A 13,807-nucleotide genomic window follows, 5' to 3' on the forward strand; every position below is an offset into this window, starting at 1 on the left:
TGTAATTGAAGATCGTAATGTGCGAGCTCTATGTGGAGCTAATGCCTGACAATTTGCTATCAACCTACAACACAAGCTTTCATGCTTTCACGATGTTGAAGTATCCATGTCGGGGTCTTGTTTACAACTTCAATGTTAGCACGGTACCTAGTGATAAGGGGTTGGCTCCACAAGGATGCATACTTGTATGCTTATAGGCTCGACAACGGTTGAATCTAGGGTCATGCTTGTACGTTTAATTGGCAGCACTGTTGTATGCGCGAGTTTGCAAGTCCACTCGTGTTTTTGAGCGTCAAGCGAGCTGACATTCAGGACTTTTGGTTTGATTCCGCTTTGTTAAGTTACCTGAATCTATGGTCAAGTTGAGACAAAAAAGTTATAAAGGATATCAGGGAAGACAGGAATGAGTGTCTTAGGAGTGTTGAGGCGGGTGGATGAGCCCATGGACGGGGATGCCTCGCATATGCACTCGACAGGGACCATCATCTCATGACCCACTCTTTCGTACTTCACAGTAAAGTAGACACATTCGTTACAGAGATCATTCCAAAGTCGTATACACGGATAATGGTAATTGTTCAGTGCCTCCAACATCGCGCCGGAAATTGTCACTGTATGTTGCAATGTTCGAGTTTCACTTTGCTTTTCTTGTTTCCCTATTGGTCTGAACTATCTATTTGCTGTTCGCCCTTCCTAACTTCTCACACAACGTTATCGACATTTGAAGGAGCTTCTGAGAAACTATAACTATAGTTATACATTTGATCATACATGTTGATATATACTACAACCAACCCGTTCAAGCACACACTCATACGACCTCACCGAGCCGTGGCGGTCACCCTTCGGATTTGATCTAGCCCGACATGTGGGAATCTCCATCCCTGTCCAGGAAGAGGGCCGGGATTGCTTCTTCTAGAGGTGTGCTTTTCTGACCCGGCATTACGCATCGGGTTCCAGGGTCGAAGTACAGCGGGAGAACGAAGTTCCACTCCTTGGTGAGGCGTTTTGTGGCCGCTTTGCTTCTCAGTATGGGAGTCATGGTGATACTTAGGTTAAGAACCACCTTCTCACCGTCTCTTTGACGACGAAGAGACCACTCGCAACGACTTTTATGACTGGAGTGCGGCAAGGCGTCCAAGAAGTCATATGTCCGCTTCCAGGACATCTCCACATTGGATTCATCGGAATCGTCGGACTCGTCCATGTCAAGATCGTCGTCTTCACTGGGGCTATTATTGTTGAGAGTGCGGTTCTTTCCAAAGGCAGGGTCGCAAATCAACCGAACCCGATCTTCGGGAAACAGCTGGACTGCGCACGCCGGGTGTACGTCTGTTTGCCGTTGAGTATCCTGTCCAGGCTGGTTAGAATGGCGTGTCGCGGAAGGCTCGGGGTTGATTTGAGAATGTCGACTGTACTCACGTAGTAAAGCATGCAGTACGCCACATCCTCCCATTCGCCCTGTCCTCCAGGCTGAATTTGCACACCGATACCCGCGCCCCGGTTGAAGAACTCGTCCACGGAGATCTGGTGGACCTCGTCATGTGCCATTCCCACGGCATTGCGGACGGACCTGGCCATTTAGCATGGTTAGCTGTGTGAAGACCGTACTATGAGACTCAATAGAGGTACTTACTGCGAGTCACCACCCTTGTGGAAAACTCGCTGCGCGTCTCCAAGGCCAGCTTCCTTTACAATATTCATGATTCTCTGGGCCAGGGGGGTGTTCTTGAGACTTCCGCCTGCCAAAGCAACAAGAGCCGTGGTGTTGAAGTGCTGAACCTCGTCCCTGTCGACGAGGGCCTCGATGTTGGTTTTGGCCATTCGAATTGTGCGTCCAAAGGCATCCTCCCAGGCCTGCAGGATATCTTCCTCTGAGAGATGGCAGTTGACGAACGTTTCCGGGCCAGTGTTGACCACCAGATTCAGCGTCCTTGTCCTTCCACCAGGGCCCATGTGTGCCCTGTACCTCTTGAAAAATGCTCTGGCTTGCGCTTTACCTGCAGGGGTTACGTTCGATGTACCGTTGCTCGCATTCGCCACCTTACGGACACAAGTGTTGACCAACCTGTCAATGAAGTGCTCGCCTCCACCGCCAGTCCCTAAGTAACGATCCGGTTAGACTCTCTTTGAAAATCGAAAGTTTGCAAAAGGAATAGGGAGGCTGGGTAAAAGGACTCAAATCTTACCAAAGGGAACTGCCGCTGCAAAGAAATTCGAAACTTCGCCACTCTCGCTGGTAACCCAATACAAGCACCCATTCTGAGTGAAAAACGTTAGTTGTCTGAAAAGGCCAAGACCGATTAGGGGGACAATGCGAATGTTGAATTGCCTACCATGGAATGGCCACCAAAGTCAAGCATAAGGCACAGTTGGTGACCATGTCTGCCATTTTTCACAAGTTGGCCCTGCAAATCCAGTAGCAGGCTACCGGCCAGACCCTCGGTTTCAAAGTAGAATTTGATCTGGTCTTTGGCCAAAGCCAGACTCCAGTCAAAAGCTTGACGCAAGAGTTCACGGTAGACTGCCTCAAAGTCAAGGTTCCACTGTGAAGGAATGCTCACAGTGAGTTTGTTGATAACCCACTCCTCCGTGTTGCCCATGCCATTCATAGTCTCCTCTGCTCTTTCGCGCATGAACCGCAGCATGCTGATGATGCCGATTCTCAACCTTCGGCGGAAGTTTTGGCTGTCTCGTGCGTCCTCAGCCAGTAGATCATTTATCAGTGGGTATTCCTCCGTCAACTCTGCGGGGGCATCCGCGAGGATGTAGAAGCCATACTTGAGTGCGACCTCCTCCCGACCTGTTTGGAGCTCATACCCATCGTAGATGACCTCGTCATTCACGGTGCCAAAAACGCAGCCCTGGGCGCTGAATGTGTAAGGATTGCTCTCGTTGCTGTTGTTCTCAATCCACACAACCTCTGCATCCTTGTTGGGCGGCCGAAGACAGGCACGTATACCCGAACTGCCCAAGTCGATGGACATGATGATACCCACCCTTTCACTGTAACAGGATACCCGAAAGTGTCAGTAATATGTAGCGTTGAAACCAGCAATGGAAAATAATGCAGAAAAACGCACACTTGTGCGTGACTGTTGGGAGCCGACGCCGTCGAAGCTACGGTAGCGGGTTCAGTGTCGGCTGATTCTCTCACGGCTGCTGCCGCGCTTCTGGTGATGCGCCGCGTGAAAGTCCCTCTTGACGCGAGCCCCATATCGGCCACTGCCGCCCTTCTGCCCGTCATATTGATTGTTTGATCAACCGAAAATATCTCTTGGGAGGGCCTCACGTCGAGGCGATAATAGACCTTGTCTGATGTGTTCTGACTGCAGGAAATAAGAAAGCGCTGTGTACAGTTGAGAGAGGAATGTGTACAGCTGATTCTTCAATGTGAAGGCGAAAGGGAAATTATTCAGGTCGTGAACAGCAAAGGAAAAAATAAAGTCATTCCGTCTTGGTGGGCAAGGGAAAGAATAGACAGAAGGGAAAGCCCTACCGCAACCAAATTTGGCTTACGTACTGTGTAGACTGGACAACTATCAGCCCCGCCGTCCCATTCACTTGATGACGGTGCCGCGTAACTGAAGTCCCTTCACCTTGACTTGGATATCGGCAGAATCCCAAGGAATCGTCTTGCCGGCCGAACGCAAATATTCGTACCGACACTTTGGGACCAATCACAACGTCAGTGCATTACCTCCAATAATTCAGTGAGAGCAATTCCTGCCTTGGAGACTCCCTCGAACTGTCATTCACTCGTTGAAATGTTCGGACGACATAAGGTACCTCGCACCTTCGCTCGAAAAGTGGCCCGGGGGGGTTCTGCCAGCCCCCGCCGACGACGTAATCCCAATATCCACAACTAGGTACCTAAGCACCACTGCCTTGCCGTATTGAGTTTGTATTGTGTATTACTTTGGTTCATTTCAAGTTCTTGTTGCATCCACCTCATGTGCTATTGAACCCAAACACACTTATTGTGACTCAAAACCTGGTGGATGCCCCCAACAAGAAGCCAACCAAGCCGGGACAATAGTATCTACAGCTTTCAATAGAACTGCTTTCAGATTATTCTACCTGACTGTCTCCACCTTACATGGCCTTTAAACTGTCGAACTCAGACAAACTTTGCGACCAATTCTACCCTTGAACTCCTTCTGTCCTTAACAGACGACACAGATACCGCCACCAGGTCATTGATAACCTTCGACACAACCCCCATCTCGACACCCAGACAATCCTCTCAGCGTTGTCCAATTTTCAACCACCTTGCCTTCGTCAATCAATTCGCCCTTCCTTCAGTCTTTGAAGAAACACAACTCGAACATTCATTTCGCCATACCATTGCGACAATGAGCGATTACGACATGGAGCCAGGTGATCGTGAGAAGCTCCTAGTGAAGACTAGACTTCCGTATCCGGAATACACCATTTACCATGAAGTTCGCGAAAAACTTGCTGCTGTGCGTGGCCTGGCGTGGGAGCTGCACGACAATATGAGAAATGCCCTTTGGGACATTACCCAGCAGTACAGAACGACACTAGCTGGTATTGCGGAACACAAGAAAGAATATGACGCGATTCTTCACGAGTACAGCACTGTTCACGACATGGCAGACCGAGCCCACGATCTTTCGTTGATTGTGAAGTGGCCCGCGATCTTCGCACACCCCCACATTACGCTGTCCGACAATGAACATGGTTGGAGGGTGGATGTGCAGCCTGAGGCGACAAATCGCTTGTACTATAGTGATTGGATTGAGAGAATCGCAACCGGAAGAACCTTTTGGGGCGTAAACGGGCTCCCTAATGATCCTGCCGAAATTTACCCTCTTCCTCAACCTCCTGGCTCAACGGAATCACAGCAGCAAGAGCAAGATGGGACACAACAGCAGGAGCAGCAGGAGCAGCAAGAGCAGCAGGAGCACTCCGGCTCAGCAGCAAGCCCATGCCAGCCGGTCCCAACAACGGCTGTCCCTGCCAATGCCGAAAAGAATTCCTCCCCAGAACCACTCTCATTGAGCCTTCCAAGCCTGAATGTTGCCGATCAACCGGTTGCTCGCGCTCGCTCCCACTCTCCGTCCAGGGGACTGTCTGATATCGACCATAGACCAGCCAAGCTCGATAAAGGAAAGGGAAAAGCCGTCGACATCCGCCAGGGAAACACTAGCGCGACTGCTGGCACCACCGCTGGATCCTCATCCGTCTCCGTCAGCGGCCAGTCCACTTTTGCCGCTGACCCTCTCTTTGCTTTTGCCTCTGCTACCTCTATCGCGGGACCGTCAGATACCGACCGCCAACCGACCAAGCTCGACAAAAATAAGGGCAATGCCGTCGATGCCCCCCATAGCAACGCCGTGGCAACCACCGCTGCCACCGTTGGCTCCTCGTCCACTGCTGTGGGCGTTCCGTCTATACTCGCCGGTGAACCTGGCTCTGCTTCCGTCTTAGCTATTGCGGGACCATCCAACACGGCCAATGCGGTCGACAACCCCGCCGACACTACTAGCAACAAGAGCAGCAGATCTACCAGTAACAACTCCACCACCACCGTCATCGCCACCACAGTCAGCAAAGAAGAGGGAAACCAGGAGGTCGTCGCTAACAATGCCGCAGACAAGAGCACCGCAAATATGCAAGGTAGAGCGACCAAGATCAAATTCATCACTCCTGGCAGCAAAAAAGACGTCAAAGGCAAAGGCAAAGCAGTTGACAAACCCAGCAACATTGACAACAATGCCTACAAGATTGTCAAGCCTGGAAGTAGCAAGCAACCCGCAGCCGTTGCCACGCACAGAACCATCAAACGATCGCAGGTTGTCAAGGAAAAGTACTGGGTCTTCAAGCTCGATTCCTCCATGTTCATAAAAAGTGGCAGAATCAGGGCGGACTTTTCGAATGACAAGGGCAACAACAAGAGCAAGGTCAACGGAAAGGGTAAGGCGACGGTGCCTGGCAGTACCAATGACAATGACGAAGGAAACGGCGTAGGCAGCGGCAGCATGGCCATTAGCAGCAAGACCGCTACGGCCATCAACAGTGGCAATGACAACAACTCCGACGATGAGTTGGCTCTTGGCCAAAACAGTGATGACTATAGTAGCGGCAGCGAGACAGATGACAGCAAGGACAGTAATTTCACTCTCAGTTCCAAGTCCAAGAAGCGCAAGGCTACCCCCACCGCTGCCGAATCGCGCACCACGAAACGCAGCACCACCACCGGCGCCACTACCGGTACCACCACAACCACCATCGCCGCGGCCTCTAGCTCCCACTCCAGCGGCAACAAGCGCAAGCGTGCCACGACCGACACAGGCGACAAAGAAGAGACCGCCTATTACGTCCTTCGTTGTCCGCTCAAAGAGGAATGCAAGTCCGCATCCTATTGTCCTTTCAGCCACGACAGCCCCGCAAGCATCAAAGGCGTGTTCAACCGACACCCATTCAAGAAGCGCCGAGCAATGGACCATTTCAAGCTCTGTGAACAAGGACATGGGGACTACAGCACTGAGAGGAAGATTTGGGATAATTGTTGTTTGAGGGGTGAGTCTTGTCTTCTTGTTATCATTGTTTTACCTTAATTGATTGCTAACAGCCAAACAGTGGTGCCGGACAGAAAGAACACCCCCGTGAACAATGAGTGGGCTGAGAAGCACAACAGAGCTTTGATCCAGAGCTTGATCAAGAAAGCCGCGGGCGGGAAGAAGGAGAAGGAGATGCTGGAGAGGGAGATGGAAGAGGAGCTTTGAGCTTTCCTGGTTTGTGCTTCCTTTTGTCTTTTCATGTGTTCTCCTCAAGAGTGCTTGTTTTGGTTCGTCATTTCATTGTTGGCATCTGTTTGAAGGCCGGAAGCGAGCGAGGAGTTATGGTGTTATGGCGTTATGCAGTTATGGTATGATTGATGACAAGCAAGGAGCCGGAAACAAGGCGATTTGGTACAAGAGACATGGGTTCGGGCGAAAACAAGCCTTGAGAAAGTGTATAGTACAGATAGGCTCGGCGAAGAGATGCCTAGAGAAGCTGTGTCGTACATATACAAGGACAAAGGATAGAAAGGTGGAAAAATTCACGCGCTGTTGGACAGGCGTCAAGATATCTGAGACGCGATACCAGAACAGTTAGTAGCAGTTACACAGAGTGTCCGAATACAAGGACATTGGAAAAAAAAAATCCGGAACAGCTACCGCTTTACCTACGCTAGTGATCTTGATGACCATGGGGGAGTTCCGAGCTGCTTCGCGCGGCTTTATTCGATGCTCAACGAATGGTTTGGTTTTGACAGAGGAGAGCATGACATGGAAGATGTTCATTGGCGACTGAAGACACTGATGGCGAAAACATTTCTCCCGTTCTAGTTCCGCTGTTCGGACTGTCAAGACTTATCATCAGCAACCGAACGATTTAATGGACTAGAGGGTTGGAGAGATGCTTCGTTTTTGGTCATTCAAGATACTAAATTATCCAAATACTCCAAACAAGGCCATTAGGTCCATCCAAACCACATCCAGCAAGCGAGATATCGCCTCTTCCTTCAAGCGTTCCATATCCTACACACCATATCCTACAAGATCCTACAATATCCTACAACACTTCCGATCAGTACCTCTCACGTAAAGAAATCCGTCAAGTCAAGGCCACTCCCAGCCAACAATTTTGCCACATCCTGTCCCTCCTTGGCCAACACCATGACCTCGTTGAATCCCAATTCGGAGCCAATGCTTAGACCTATTTCCATAGCTACCAAGCCCATTCCCACAGCTTTCCAGCCTATGGCGAGTCACGCGATCAGCTGCGTCACCAGCCCCTCCACCAGGGCACCGGCCACACCGGCTCCGACCACGATCCAGGTCCACTTGTTGGAGACCTGGCACTTGTCGGGCCAAAAGGCGTTCTCCTCGCGACGGTACTTGTCAAAGTCGATCTTCTTGTTGACGTTCTCGGTGCTGTAGCGGCGGGCCTGGCTGTGCTCGTTCTCCTTGTCGCCCGACACGTAGCGGAGGAAGATGTAGTTGGTCAGCGGGCCGAGGAGGTGGATGGGCTGCAGGGAGTTGCTGGACCAGAGGAGGAGCGGGAAGGAGAGGTGGACTAGCATGTCGCCGAGGTAGCTGTGAAGTGTTGTTAGTAGAGCGCTTGTGTTATGAACCAACAAAAAAAGGGGGGGAGGGGACGGGGACTCACTTTGGATGTCTGACAATGCTCCAGACTCCCTCTCTGCACATGGCTGAGGGGCTCTCCTGGCCACTCTTCTCCTTCTCCTTGAACGTATCAAGCTGCCAATCCGCCAAAACCTCCAGCGCAAAGCCCATACTGAACAATCCCACAGCCACAGCCTCTGCCACCGCCGCATACCCGCCCGACAGTGTCGCGAACGGCCCCGGCACATCCGACCCAACCAAGTGCCGGAAGGGCGCGGTAAACGGCAACGTGATCAAGCTCTGGAACAGCGCCTCAGGGAGATAGGTGGTAAACAGCGCCTTGTTCCACGACCATCCATGCTGCTTCTTGGTCGCCTCATACCGCGGATCGTCCCCGCCGCGCTTGACGCTCCGGCTCGCGATGCGCCAGAACAGCCGGCTGCCCCAGAGGGTGACGCCGGCGAGTAGCAGGCGCTGCGGGCGGTCGATGATGGCCCACGAGCAGTATAGCGGGATGCCGTCGCAGATGACGCGCTTGCCGAGGGCGGACCACCACGCGTTGAGGACCTGGCCGGCGGGCCAGAGCCAGTCTTTAGTCTCGAGACGGTCGGTGAGGCGGCCGGCGCCGTAGGCGATCAAGCTGAGGCCGGAGTGGAAAGTTATGGAGGGGAGAAGGGTGTCGCGGAGGATGCCGACGTCGAAGAGGGAGGAGTGGAAGAGCTTGCTACAAACGCCCCGGGAGGCGGTGGTTTCTGGACCCGTGGCGGGTTCGTAGAGAGGGCGGTTGTCGAGGGGGATGGCAGATGGACTGTCGCCCACCCACGAGTGACCGCCCCATGGGTTGGTCGTTTCAGCGAGGTGCAGCATGGCTGAAGATGATGATCATGACTTGTCGTTGTTGTTGTATGTTTAGATGGGGTGCATGGTTGGTGCCGAGCGGGCGTTGTGCATCGATATATCTGCGATATTTGGGTGCAGACGGGGACGACAGTGATGCATCGATGATGTGATGCTTTCTTGCACGGGCCGGGCATCGTCATGTGTTTGGAGCCCTGTAGCTGCAGCGGGACGTGCCCTATCTCCGCTGCAGCTACCCCTGTAAGCAAGCTTGACAGGGCTGGATACCCCATCGACCTACATACCCCACCATCGGAATGCGGGGGCCTCGTTCGTCGTCTCCAGATTTCTGACGTCTTCCAATTTTTCCATCAAGTTCAACTTCAACCCAACACCGAACTTCTTCCGCCCGACGCCTTCATCCCCTGATACACGTCGAATTCCTCTTTGAGAACCAACCATCGATCGTGCCAGTAGTGGTACTCCTCGAGCCGAGTCTTCCGATGTCCTAATCCGCATTTGAGTATCATCATATCGTTCTCGCCGCGCTCCCCTTGTTTACGATACCACTTTCGCGAAGCCGCGTCATTTTCGGGGAAGACCAGCGCAAGCGTGCCGAGAGTCTCGAGACGAAGTCCAGTGGAAGTTTGGGTTTCTAGACCACGGACTGTCAGCAGCATACGATGGTGTTCCAGCAAGTGCTTGGATGGGAAGTTTTTTACACATAGCCCGGATTGATGGCTAAGGAAAGTTGATGGGCCGAGTTGGTCGTCAGCTCGACTCAAAAACCAGCAATAAGAACAGCTAGACGGGGACATGCTTGCAAAGCAATCCGGCCTTAGTATGTGTACGGTAGAGGCCGAAGTAAGGATCCTAGTCAGACTGGGCTTTGGGGTTGGCGAAGCGGACGAGTTGGGGACAGTTCCACAGTTGCTCAACGATCAACTCTGGGTCGACATCGCGGATACCGGCTTGCATATCGAGCACGGTAGCTGAGCGGCATGGTCAGTTGACCTTCTGCGGTGGTGGCCATCTCCAAGCATGACATGATGTTGTTGAATTTTGGGTCACAGCACGAAAATTTGTATCATAGTAACGATCCATATTTGCGTCAGAAATGGAGTAGAAGGACAGGTCGCCATAGTGCGTCCATCACCTTGACTATGTTAAGCCCCGACTTATACCTTGCTTTGAAATCTTACTTTATAACTGCATTGGTGGTCTATTGCATCGTCCGTAATCCAGTTGGGAGTGGATGATGGTTGCCCATCAGACTATTTGCTGGTGAGCCTAGCATGCGCCCGTCCACTTCAGGCTGTCAGCCCAGGGCAACATATCAAAAGGCCTCCTCCCAGCTTGCATGAAAACGCGACTACTTCTAAATTGAGGCAGCCAGCTTTAGTGCCTACCCAATAACACTTTCCAATTCTCCCAACATCACCAGAACGGGTGGCTGTGCACCGCAGAGCACTCCGAGACCAAAACGGCCAACCCCGAGGCATCACTCGGAACCTTCTACATATCGATGAAGCGTACAAGTGCTCGTGTTCTTCCTCCCCCGGTTGTTTTTATGACGAAGCTGTCTTGGGTACTTTCGTCGACCATGTCTTCTACGCTGACATGTCACACAACGTGTTCGAGTTTGGAGTGTCTGAAAGCTCTTCTATGGGCGCCACTGGCCGCGGACCAAGACTTTGGCCGTGATGATACCTCAGACTACAGCGACAGTGAGCGCAGTCGGCCTATCCAAGGCGACACTCAGTCAACTCAATATCAGGTCTCTGAGGTTTTCCTTGGTGCCGTGGACGGGCGTGTCCGGGAGCCGAATGAGCAGAAGAACACCCCAAGGTGGCTGGATGGAGCTGCAGTTGGCTTCGAGGTTCGTGCCAAGGCAGATAGATGTATCACTAACGACGACAGCAATGACGAGGGCTCGAAACAAAGAAGGCCTCCATGGAAGACGCATGGTATGGCTTCCTGGGGCTTGCGTCTGTTCAAGAACAATACAACCGGCGAGGCGCGCCTTCAGCTCTGTACCGAGTCCTAGGACATTCTTGTACTGCAACAGCCTCTGCTCTCTGATTTCTACAGAGAGGAACCACCGGACCCCGAATCCGTCGGTATAGCTGTCGCAACGGATGATGATCAGGTAGAGCAGGGATGATACAATGACATCGAGTACGCGTACCTAGAATCGCAGTGGTTCCTTTTTGGTCGATTTTCTCCATCATTGAGGCACTGTTATCCCTCCTCGGTATCAAACACCCGCCGTGCCTGCCGCCCACTAGATTCCAGATACCCGGTACCGTCTCAAACTCTACCCTCCCTTATAAGCCCGCCCACTAGGTACCAATTCCAACACACAGGTTGGCTGAGTGGCCTTGAGACAGAACACAGCTTTCTACACCCACTCACAAGACCATGGGTTCGAGTCCCATGGTGGCGGCTGGTTTTAAATTCACTCAATATTGCCCAGGCCCGCATCTTCACTCCGGTGATATATGGTGCACGAGGGACTTCGCTCCGCCCGCTTTGTCTAGCTGGGCTTACGTAGTGAGCAGTCGTGAGCGATCCGGGGGCGATTGATACCGCATGGTGTTGATCTGGCCAACCATCAATTTTTTGGGGGTCTCTTTTTTTCCTTTTTTTTTCTTCAATGTAGAATAGTAGTTAATGTATTTTTGTGTAGCGACGGGTACCGGAAAACAAATGTGCCAACCACCGGTCATAACTGCTTCCCTCGGAGCTTTTGAGGCTATTGGGACGTTCTGCCCTCTACCAATACCCAACTCACAGCTGTGTCCTTACCTCTTCGTTTCATTCCCAATTGGTTATCATTGTAGGAAGCGCATTTTTTACCCTAGAGGGATGGCGCAGCAGGCTATCCCGTCCCTGTTGGTTGAGACGAGGGAATCTCGTTTTCTCCTTTGATCACAGAAAGGCCGTGGTTCACCCACGCCCATGTGAACGATTTGCGATGTTCAGGGTGTTGGTGTGTCACACACGATGAGATAGGGTTATAAGGTGCTTTGGTTTTCCTAGGTGTTTCCTTCCTTCCAGCTGTTCATTTAACCGCAGCGGTATCTCGAACAGTTCGGAAACCCTAGAGTTCGCGGGCATACAACGTACCGGCGTAAGGATACCTCAGCATGACCAGCAGACCAGTCTGCCGCTCATCGTGAAGGTCGCTCTTGACTCCTTCATCGTAAAATCGATCTCTCTTCAATGGCGACTGCCTCTCCTTTGAAACATGCCATCAAGCGTATAGTTGGGCAGTCTTCCAGCATGTATCCTGTCGATCTCGCATGAAACCAGTTAACATAGGCACCAAGACATCAGTGAACATCATTAGAATACTGGGTCTGTTTACCATTTTGGTATCTGGAGTCGCAATCATTCCAGACCTCATAAACTTACAGGCAGCCATTCCCATACTGCCAATACTGGCGTGCTAACAGCCCAAACTCAAACCATGTCAACCCAAACCGGCCCGACGCTGGTCAATTTTGATGACACTACCTCTACTACTTCCCCATCTTCAACTACCCTCTGGTCTCCGACTTTTGTCCCCGCGGATTCACCCGTGAACACCAATAAATTCACCGGCATCACCCCTTGGTCACCTAAACTCTTCACAGCGGAAGCCACACTCGCTCTCCCCACACAAAGCCCGTCGACAGCGGCACCTACATACATGTACCTCCTCTTCTAAGCCCACCGGCCATATCGCTTGTGACCTGGGGGAGTTTGTCGGTAACTTGTGGTTTGCCAAGGAACAGGAACTTGGGCAACAAGCCACCAAGCACGCCTCCCAGTCGTCCCTTTTGAACCGCAGGGAAGAATCCACAGGACCTTGAATCGACGAAATGATAGTCGTACCATCGTAAGACATCCACGACGCCACCATCACGCAAACCCATTATTCTGCCGTAACAATCACCGCTCCTCCCGGGAAGCATCAAGATCTCCTTCCCTCCCATCAAAACTTTTCCTCCTCTCATCGGCATCTCTCAACCTACCTAGTTCCAAGCCAACCACCATCACATACTTCCCTCCACCCCTTCCCTCCTTCTGCTCTACTCCTGGTCTGCTCCTCCTCCTCTATTCATCTACTCCTCCGCCCACCACCGCCCCAACCGTAACCCCACCTACCATGTCCAAAACCCCCCATCTGCCCCTCCACAGCGAACAACATCTGATGTCCAGGTAGCCCGACCTTCAATCTCGATTCCTCGCATGCGACACGGACCCACGGACCACTGCACCATAACGACGGCAACTTCGATTTTGGTTTGTTAACTTGTATCCCCACAACTGGGACCGGGACATGTACGGGCGGGCGGCAGTACGGCACCCCCCTTTGCGCCGCTACATGTAGTTCCGTCCTGTCCTGACGCCAAATTTCACGGGGTTTACCTCCAGTTATTGTGTATGGTACGGGGAGTGGCATGTATGTCCTAGGTAGGTAGGTGGGTATTTGAAGGAAGAGGCGAATGTGAGGAAGAATGCTGTGGGGGGATTATCTTCGGTGATACCGAGGGTTGGGCGGTATACTTATGGGATTCGTGGAGCGAGGGGGGAATTCATGAGGATTTAGAGGGCGTAAACTGGAAAGCGATGGGGGGATCATAGAGTGAGTGAGTGAGTGAGTGAGTGGGTGAGTGAGTGTGGGGAAAGGATGAAGGATTGGAGCTAGGATTGAGGTCGGGCCTTGAGAATAAGTCTCATGTGGTAAGAGTCTACCTACCTCAGAGAGAGAAGAGGTGGGAAGGTGAAGGATAGGGAACGAAGATCGAAAAGGAAATGAAAGGAAGTGTAGGTAGGGAATGGTT

General features: G+C 52.1%; 5 protein-coding genes across 5 annotated transcripts; 2 read left to right on the forward strand and 3 right to left on the reverse strand.

Annotated features, from left to right (window-relative positions):
- Nucleotides 1-856: 856 nt before the first annotated feature.
- On the reverse strand, nucleotides 857-3,247 carry B0T23DRAFT_433276 (uncharacterized protein; the record flags this gene model as incomplete). Its single annotated transcript, XM_062840432.1, has 6 exons — nucleotides 857-1,351; nucleotides 1,423-1,573; nucleotides 1,637-2,102; nucleotides 2,190-2,262; nucleotides 2,337-3,006; nucleotides 3,084-3,247. 6 exons carry the CDS (start codon nucleotides 3,245-3,247, stop codon nucleotides 857-859), a joined length of 2,019 nt encoding a protein of 672 aa, XP_062687998.1.
- Nucleotides 3,248-4,355: 1,108 nt separating this feature from the next.
- B0T23DRAFT_436912 (uncharacterized protein) lies at nucleotides 4,356-6,752 on the forward strand (the record flags this gene model as incomplete). Its single annotated transcript, XM_062840593.1, has 2 exons — nucleotides 4,356-6,546; nucleotides 6,607-6,752. The coding sequence occupies 2 exons, from the start codon at nucleotides 4,356-4,358 to the stop codon at nucleotides 6,750-6,752; spliced, it is 2,337 nt and encodes a 778-aa protein (XP_062687999.1).
- An 857-nt stretch (nucleotides 6,753-7,609) lies between these two features.
- On the reverse strand, nucleotides 7,610-9,313 carry B0T23DRAFT_416257 (uncharacterized protein; the record flags this gene model as incomplete). The annotated part of the gene is made up of 3 exons (XM_062839626.1): nucleotides 8,182-9,313; nucleotides 7,831-8,108; nucleotides 7,610-7,770 (listed from the first exon to the last, which is right to left on the reverse strand). Exons 1-3 carry the CDS (start codon nucleotides 9,003-9,005, stop codon nucleotides 7,610-7,612), a joined length of 1,263 nt encoding a protein of 420 aa, XP_062688000.1. The 5' UTR covers nucleotides 9,006-9,313.
- Nucleotides 9,314-9,333: 20 nt separating this feature from the next.
- Nucleotides 9,334-10,195, reverse strand: B0T23DRAFT_390904 (uncharacterized protein). Its single transcript, XM_062837906.1, has one exon. It carries the CDS (start codon nucleotides 9,791-9,793, stop codon nucleotides 9,359-9,361), a length of 435 nt encoding a protein of 144 aa, XP_062688001.1. The 5' UTR covers nucleotides 9,794-10,195; the 3' UTR covers nucleotides 9,334-9,358.
- A 383-nt stretch (nucleotides 10,196-10,578) lies between these two features.
- B0T23DRAFT_433279 (uncharacterized protein) lies at nucleotides 10,579-11,022 on the forward strand (the record flags this gene model as incomplete). The annotated part of the gene is made up of 1 exon (XM_062840433.1): nucleotides 10,579-11,022. One exon carries the CDS (start codon nucleotides 10,579-10,581, stop codon nucleotides 11,020-11,022), a length of 444 nt encoding a protein of 147 aa, XP_062688002.1.
- Between the last annotated feature and the right edge of the window lie 2,785 nt (nucleotides 11,023-13,807).

Source organism: Neurospora hispaniola (genome assembly GCF_033458365.1).
Source record: "Neurospora hispaniola strain FGSC 10403 chromosome Unknown B0T23scaffold_12, whole genome shotgun sequence".
Lineage (NCBI taxonomy): Eukaryota > Fungi > Ascomycota > Sordariomycetes > Sordariales > Sordariaceae > Neurospora > Neurospora hispaniola.

What these genes read in the sequence shown, in the direction of transcription:
- B0T23DRAFT_390904 (XM_062837906.1), bottom strand. Translation starts at nt 9,793, where the DNA reads ATGTCCCCGTCTAGCTGTTCTTATTGCTGGTTTTTGAGTCGAGCTGAC.